Source organism: Coregonus clupeaformis, chromosome 6 (genome assembly GCF_020615455.1).
Source record: "Coregonus clupeaformis isolate EN_2021a chromosome 6, ASM2061545v1, whole genome shotgun sequence".
Taxonomy (NCBI): Eukaryota; Metazoa; Chordata; class Actinopteri; order Salmoniformes; family Salmonidae; genus Coregonus; species Coregonus clupeaformis.
Window position 1 is genome coordinate 36,906,422 of NC_059197.1, and position 8,485 is coordinate 36,914,906.

The window sequence follows — 8,485 nt, forward strand, 5'->3', positions numbered from 1 at the left end:
TGGTTAGGGTAGGGATATCCTAAGGATCCCAGACCGTTCTGTCAGGGTACACACCATGGATACATTGTCTGCAAACCTTGGATACACTGTCTGCAAACCTACACATATTCCCAAATACTCTAAAACAGCCCTGTTTTCTATATCAATATGACATGCCATTTATGAACAGGCTGTAGGCCTATAATACGACTGGGGGTGGCAAGAGGTGACCTGACTACTGACTTGTTTCCCCCCTGGATCTGAACATTGTTTCTCCACTGCTCAACCCTTCATCTGGGCCTCAGTCGGAAGAGACGTGGACGACGCGGGTGAGGAAGGTGCGCATGGAGAGTGGATCGGACACGCTGTCGTACACGTTAATCCAGAGCCTCCCAAACATGCTCAATGGGTGGCATGTCTGGTGAGTATGCAGGCCATGGAAGAACTGGGACATTTTCAGCTTCCAGGAATTGTGTACAGATCCTTGCAACATGGAGCTGTGCATTATCATGCTAAAACATGAGGTGATGACGGCGGATGAATGGTATGACAATGGGCCTCAGGATCTCGTCACGGTATCTCTGTGCGTTCAAATTGCCATAGATAAAATGCAATTGTGTTTGTTGTCCGTAGCTTATGCCTGCCCATACCATAACCCCACCGCCACTGTTCACGTTGACATCAGCAAACCACTCCCCCACACAATGCCATACACGTGGTCTGCAGTTGTGAGGCCGGTTGGACGTACTGCCAAATTCTCTAAAACGACGTTGGAGGCGGTTTATGGCAGAGAAATGAATAATTCAATTCTCTGGTGGACATTCCTGCAGTCAGCATGCCAATTGCACGTTCCCTCAAAACTTGAGACATCTGTGGAATTGTGTTGTGTGACAAAAGTGCACATTTTAGAGTAGCCTTTTATTGTCCCCAGCACAAGGTCCACTTGTGTAATGATCATGCTGTTTAATCAGCTTCTTGATATGCCACACCTGTCAGGTGGATGGATTATCTTGTCAAAGGAGAAATGCTCACTAACAGGGCTGTGAACAAATTTGTGCACAACATTTGACAGAAATAAGCATTTTGTGCGTATGGAAAATTTCTGGGATCTTTTATTTCAGCTCATGAAACATGGGACCAACACTTTACATGTTGCATTTATATTTTTGTACAGTGTAAATCTCCTGGGGCATACATACCAAGACAAGCTGAAGATGTGTAGCTCTGTCTGATGGCATAACTCTCTGTCTCGCCCGTTACAGGCCTTCATCTTGTGTGAGGTTGAGAAACGGTTTGATAGCACCATCTAATGGCCAAACCCATTCATTACTGTGGGAGAAAAATAATAGGCTATTGTTAAAGATGGGGTTTCCAAGTGTATCCCAGGTGTCCTACAAATGGATAGAATTTACTTTATTGTCCATGAGGGGAAATTTGTCTTGATAAAGAGGGACATCATCTGGTGTGCATCATGTGATTTTAACCAATTATGAGTAGGCATTGCCCTCCATGTTTTGCAGACAGTAATGCAATACAACACGAATTCTTCTTAAATTTCTGATTGGATACAATAAAGAAAATCCTAATGTATGTTCATGATATGAACTTGTAGGAGACTTGGGACAGAGAGGGAAGGGACAGACATACATCTGTATTATCCAGGGTGGAGGGGACAGGGAGGAAGATAGGAGTCCATTAAATCTAGAACAGCTTCCGATTGGATCATACAGGGTTGTGTACATGTGTTGAATTTTATGGGACAATCTCTGAAATTCTGTTCTGAAATACTTTATTAAAAGTAACCCAAAGAAAAATACAAATTTAACATTGAAGGCAATAAAACAACATGTGCACAAATTAGACAAGACAATGTATTAGACAGAAAACAAAGCCCATTTAAATCATCAGTAGTCATCAGGATAAGCAGTACAGGGCAGTACAGAGGATTAAGCCTAATTTACACCCTACGCAAGTACGCAACACAAGCAATTAGCAATTGCATTGCATACATGCGTAGGGTATACAGTTCACATTGAGTTAGAGATTAGAACACCTCTTTTAAAATGAATGGTTGACCAACATGTCTGATGTTTGTCTGTTGCTGGCAGCAGTGGGATCTGTTCATGTTTTAAGGTCTGGAGCCACGGTGGACATAGCTCTCAGAGGCACGCAATGACAGACACATCAATGACGGGCAAGATCGGGTGTCTGTTGTTCAGAAGCTAACAGACACCAGTATGACGGTAACGTTGTCGGCACAACATTGGCCAGTCTCTGACATGCTGCTTCATAGCGGCCCTCCTCCTCTGTCTGCCCCTCCTTCCTCTCAACACTCCCATTCTGAAAATACCCACAAGACAGTGTCACACACCACAGCATACACACACACACTCTCTGAGACATATATTTTTTAAATAAACACACATTGTGAACATGATGTATACCTGCAGGACGTTGAGAACGTATTTAACAGCTTCCTCTGCAGAGAACACTTTAAACAGACCATCACAGCCCAGGATAATGAACCTGAGAGAGAGAGAGAGAGAGATCACCCATCAATCCACCAACAAATTCAATGTGCCTTTCCAAGTCCAACTCATGTCAGTTCAGTGACTACTTCAAGGAAGGGAGGAAAAGAGAATGCATTTACAAAGTATTGGAACAGGGCCTGGCTGGGAGTACCTGGCGTAGTGTTACCTGTCATTGGTTGAAACTGTACATGTCTTAACGGTCATTGGTTGAAACAGTCAGTGTCTTACCTGTCATTGGGTGTAAGCTGACAGCGCCTGAGGTCGGGTGTGGATATGACTCCAATGCGTTTGTACTGTCCATCTCCTATAGACTTGGACACTTCCAGCACCCCAAGGACTCGCCCACCCCTGGAGCAACACACACAGCAGCAACCATGGATAAAGAGTTGATAAAAGTTATTCCTCCTCACAGAGCAGGTCAAGGATATCACTAGTACTTATCAAAGAGTATTTTTGTTGTTGATGTTTTTTTCCAGGCACAGATATACAGAGAAAAGATATGAAAGCCCAGTGAAAGCCAAGTATCTGACTGTGCCACCAGCCCGCTGGATCCTCATGCGCTCCTCGTATATTTTACATTATTACATTTTAGTCATTTAGCAGACGCTCTTATCCAGAGCGACTTAACAGTTAGTGAGTGCATACATTTTTCATACTGATGGTGGGGTTGTGTTCCTTACTGAGCGCCAGTATGCCCTGCCCTGCATTTCCTGTTCCATCTGACAGAAAACTGCCTACAGAGAGACAGAGGCACAATGTTACAAGTGAGGAAGGTTACTACAACACAATGGAATCAAACAGCAGCTTCCTATAGCAATATCATAATTGATGATGGCTAAATAAACAGGTTGAAACTACGGTTACATATAAAATTGCAGCCTATTCCCTACTCCCTAGTGCACTACTTTTGACCAGGGCCCATGTGAGAGCAGAGCAGCGCCTTACCCTGCTGTCTCCCAGGTTGGCCACATACACCATGTCATCCACCACTAACATACAGGTGGCTGTAAAGCCATCCATCCAGGCAGGCTTCCTGTGGGACCAGATCAGACACACTGTACACATCGCTTCATACAGTCATTAATGTAGAACAAATTTAACTCATCAATTTAAAGGGCTTCTAAAATACTCCCACTACCTTTGACCAGGGCCCATTTGGGACACACAGCTATGTAGGGAATAGGGTGTCATTTGGGACTCAACCATAGTAATGCTCAGACATTCAAAACACTTACTAGACATCCGTGTTGCCTCCCACAATGTTTCAATGTTCCAGCTTAACATGTCAGTTAACAGAACGTCAGTTTGGCATAGAGGAACTACGTCAATACCTACGTCACTGCCTTATCCGCTTGAATAAGATATGAAATAGTAGCTAGCAAGATGGAGATCACAGAGGTTATTTATTTATTTTTTATATTTTACACCCTTTTTAAATTTGTATCTTGTGTCATCACTGCAACTCCCCAACGGGCTCGGGAGAGACAAAGGTCGAGTCATGCGTCCTCCAAAACATGACCCGCCAAACCACGCTCCTTAACACCTGCTCCAATGTGTTGGAGGAAACACTGTACAACTGACAAACAAAGTCAGCCTGCAGGCACCCGGCCCACCACAAGGACTCGCTAGAGCGCAATGAGCCAAGTAAAGCCCCCCCCAGCCAAACCCTCCCCTAACCCGGACGACGCTGGGCCAATTGTGCGCCACCCTATGGGACTCCCGGTCACGGCCGGTTGTGACACAGCCTGGGTCTGTAGTGACGCCTCGCCTCAAGCACTGCGATGCAGTGCCTTAGATCGCTATGCCACTCGGGAAGCCCAACACAGAGGTTATTTTTAATGAGTGTATTTCGAAAGTGGCTAGTTTACATCAACTACCTTCACTGAAACCACAAACTTTGGTTTCGAATCACGACGTTCTGGCATGTCTGCCTCGTGATTTATTGGGAGAGGACCCACCCCGGAACAAATTGTTTTCCCTTGTCGAAGTTACCAAGAGAGTCCATCATATCTACCAGAACCTAGTCACTGCTGTTGCCTAGGGTCGGGTTTACGAGACTAAGCACTTATTGGCTGGAGGCTTTTTTCAGGAAGTCTTCATCTGTCTGTCGGAAGGTGTCTAGTAGGCACTTCTTCACCAGTTTGTCCAGGTTCTCCGTTTCTACTGTGGGAGGAGGAGATACACAATATGCATTAGATATTGATGGATGTTCTAGAATATTGTGAAGAGAAACAGTGCATTCGTAAAGTATTCAGACCCCTTGACCTTTTCCACATTTTGTTACGTTACAGCCTTATTCTAAAATTGATTAGATTGTGTTTTTCCTTCATCAATCTACACACAATACCCCATAATGACAAAGCAAAAACTGGTTTTTAGAAATGTTTCTGAAAATGTATTACAAATAAAAAACTGAAATATCACCCTTTTTTTTTTTACCTTTATTTAACTAGGCAAGTCAGTTAAAAACAAATTCTTATTTACAATGACGGCCTACATAAGTATTCAGACCCTTTACTCAGTACTTTGTTGAAGCACCTTTGGCAGCAATTACAGCCTGGAGTCTTCTTGGGTATGACGCTACAAGCTTGGCACACCTCTATTTGGGGAGTTTCTCCATTTAAAAAGCTTTATCAAAGCGACTTACAGTCATGCGTGCATAATTTTTTTTTTTGTGGTCGGAGAACCCACTACCTTGGCGTTACAAACGCCGTGCTCTACCAGCTGAGCTACAGAGGACCATTCTTCTCTGCAGATCCTCTCAAGCTCTGTCAGGTTGGATGGGGAACGTCGCTGCACAACTATTTTCAGGTCTCTCCAGAGATGTTCAATCGGATTCAAGTCTGGGCTCTGGTTGGGTCACTCAAGGACATTCAGAGACTTGTCCCCAAGCCACTCCTGAGTTGTCTTGGCTGTGTGCTTAGGGTCGTTGTCTTGTTGGAAGGTGAACCTTCGCCCCAGTCTGAGGTCCTGAGCGCTCTGGAGCAGGTTTTCACCAAGGACATCTCTGTACTTACTGATCCTGGCTAGTCTCCCAGTCCCTGCCACTGAAAAACATATCCCACAGCATGATGCTGCCACCACCATGCTTCACCGTAGGGATGGTGCCAGGTTTCCTCCAGACGTGACGCTCGGCATTCAGGCCAAAGAGTTCAATCTTGGTTTCATCAGACCAGAGAATCTTGTTTCTCATGGTCTGAGTCTTTAGGTGCCTTTTGGCAAACTCCAAGTGGGCTACCATGTGCCTTTTACTGAGGAGTGGTTTCCATCTGGCCACTCTACCATAAAGGCCTGATTGGTGGAGTGCTGCAGAGATGGTTGTCCTTCTGGAAGGTTCTCTCATCTCCACAGAGGAACTCTGGATCTCTGTCAGAGTGACCATCAGGTTCTTGGTCACCTCCCTGACCAAGGCCCTTCTCCCCCGATTGCTCAGTTTGGCCGGGCGACTAGCTCTAGGAAGAGTCTTTGTGGTTCCAAACGTCTTCCATTTATAATGATGGAGGCCACTGTGTTCTTGGGTACCTTCAATACTGCAGACATTTTTTGGTACCCTTCCCCAGATCTGTGCCTTGACCCCAATCCTGTCTCGGAGCTCTACAGACAATTCCTTCGACCTCCTGGCTTGGTTTTTGCTCTGACATGCACTGTCAACTGTGGGACCTTATATAGACAGGTGTGTGCCTTTCCAAATCATGTCCAATCAATTGAATTTACCACAGGTGGACTCCAATCAAGTTGTAGAAACATCTCAACGATGATCAATGTAAACAGGATGCACCTGAGCTCAATTTAGAGTATCATAGCAAAAGGTCTGAATACTTATGTAAATAAGGTATTTCTGTTGTTTTAAAAAATCGCTTTGTCATTATGGGGTATTGTGTGTAATCCATTTTAGAATAAGGCTGTAACGTAACAAAATGTGGAAAAAGTCAAGGGGTCTGAATACTTTACGAATGCACTGTAATACCACTAGAAATGAAAGGCAAGTTTATTGAGGATGAATAGACATGTGGTCTGAGTCTAGCATTAACTGATGTATATTGAATATGTGAAGAGATACAATAAATAAATGCAGCCCAATATCTTGACAGTGAATAGGGGATCTGAGTCTCTCCACTCACCTTTGGGGAACTTCGAGGCCAGAGTGTGGTGAAGATGTTCTGCAGTGAAGTGAGAAGCTCTAGCTCCTCCATGGCCGTCGAACACAGCGAAGTAGGCCAGACGAGACCTTCAACACAGACAGTAGTGTACGTCACTTCACTGGAGCACATCATCCAGGTCCTAGCAGACTGACACTCCCCTATGTTATAAAGAAGGGGACTTAGGATGTGTCCCAAATGACACCTTCTTACCTATATAGTGCACTACTTTTGGAACCCTATGGAAGGTCTGGTCAAAAGTAGGGCACTACATATGATAGGGAATAGGGTACCATTTGGGATGCTTCCTGACACTGCTCTGAGTCAGAGGTGACTTACACTGTAGTTGGAAGGGTGGACAGGCAGGCTTTCGTGTCAGGTAGGAGAACGTGAGCGTCCTGCATCTCCTCTCTCTCTCCCCTCTGAGTGGCTACATACCCCTTCAACGTAGGCACACCTGGGGACACAGAGAGTGATCACTTTGACTCAGAGATTGATCATCTGGAGACACAGAGTGATCTCTCATAGCTAGTAGTTAACTCTACACCCAGACACAGACAGACAAACACACATATAAAATAGGTGACATACTGCACATTCATATGGAAATGTCGAAAACCTTTACAAACTTTATTTTCTTCTAGTTTTTGTTCGTCCACCACCACCACCTCCTCATCATCGGGTGCCTCTCTTTTCCTCTTGGCCCCCTGTTCTCCAGCAGTGGTGGACATGTCTTCTGTACCACCTGAAGCAGGGCAGACCGGGGCTGACAAGAATAGGAAAAGAGAGCTATTCATTAATGCATTCACTGCTAACTGTTAAACTAACTAGCTAGCTGTTCCAGCTTGGCTAACAAGTAGCTAGCTAGTCGGGAAACCCACTGCACTGAGCCTACTAATGACTTGCTATTCTGAGAAACAAAAACTGTTAGATAATATTTGTTCAGGTAAGGTTAGCTAGCTAGCTAGATTTGGTAGCTCTCTCTCTCTCTCTCTTTGCAAGCTAACTAGCTAAATTGGCAGTTGACTTGCTAACCAAAACAAGGCTAGCTAGTTAGCTAACTTTACATAACTGGTTTAGCAGGGAATAGCTAGCTGGATTAGCAAGCTAAGGTTATTTGATTACGACACCTTGAAACATGTTTAATGTGTAATTGATGAAACATGTTTAATGTGACATATCAAGTTAGCTACCTGCGCTTTGGGTTGGTTCTGGAAGATCGTCAAATAAATCCATCTTGAAGAAGGGGCACTCGCAGGGGCGCTCGCAAGTAGCTACTAGGAACGTTAGCTATGAACAAGCAACATTAGCACATCTGTATTATTTAACCGTGACCTATTTTCTATGAACATTTAGCTAATTAGCTAGTCTGATATGTATATGGCAAAATAAAAATAACCGATACTGAATTTGTCAGATAATTATGGAAAAGATCACAGTTGTTACTTTGAAATTGGTCATGTTTCTCCTACATTTTCTGTCAGCGTTGGTGGTATAGTGGTGAGCATAGCTGCCTTCCAAGCAGTTGACCCGGGTTCGATTCCCGGCCAACGCAAACCGTTTTGTACTACTGTCGGAGCCTGCATTCTTTGGAACATGCATTTACATATTTTTTCCCGAACAATGAACTGGCACAAAAGTGCCAATGCAGCACTGAATGGAAATGGTCAGTGTTGTAATGTAAGCTTCAACCAACTGGCAACGCCCGAGACTTTGGTCTCTAGTCGAAATCCGAAGCTATATCAAGCTTTGTTTTATAAGCGTCACCGCAGCAACATTAAGATATCCGGTTTTCGGATTTTGCCTTCAAATTAAAATTCGAAATACCGTGACCCG

At 44.3% G+C, this 8,485-nt stretch overlaps 1 protein-coding gene and 1 non-coding gene across 2 annotated transcripts; one reads left to right on the forward strand and one right to left on the reverse strand.

Moving 5' to 3' along the window:
- Nucleotides 1–1,751: 1,751 nt before the first annotated feature.
- LOC121568155 (integrin-linked kinase-associated serine/threonine phosphatase 2C) lies at nucleotides 1,752–8,485 on the reverse strand. Its single transcript, XM_045220306.1, is given in 14 exon segments — nucleotides 1,752–2,241; nucleotides 2,244–2,319; nucleotides 2,424–2,505; nucleotides 2,739–2,861; nucleotides 3,039–3,083; nucleotides 3,172–3,220; nucleotides 3,223–3,244; nucleotides 3,456–3,539; nucleotides 4,576–4,673; nucleotides 6,632–6,738; nucleotides 6,989–7,106; nucleotides 7,269–7,415; nucleotides 7,843–7,939; nucleotides 8,096–8,485. Coding segments are annotated over 14 exon segments (1,251 nt in total). The 5' UTR covers nucleotides 8,252–8,485; the 3' UTR covers nucleotides 1,752–2,194.
- On the forward strand, nucleotides 8,133–8,204 carry trnag-ucc. Its single transcript has one exon. It is a non-coding gene; the product is annotated as a tRNA-Gly (tRNA).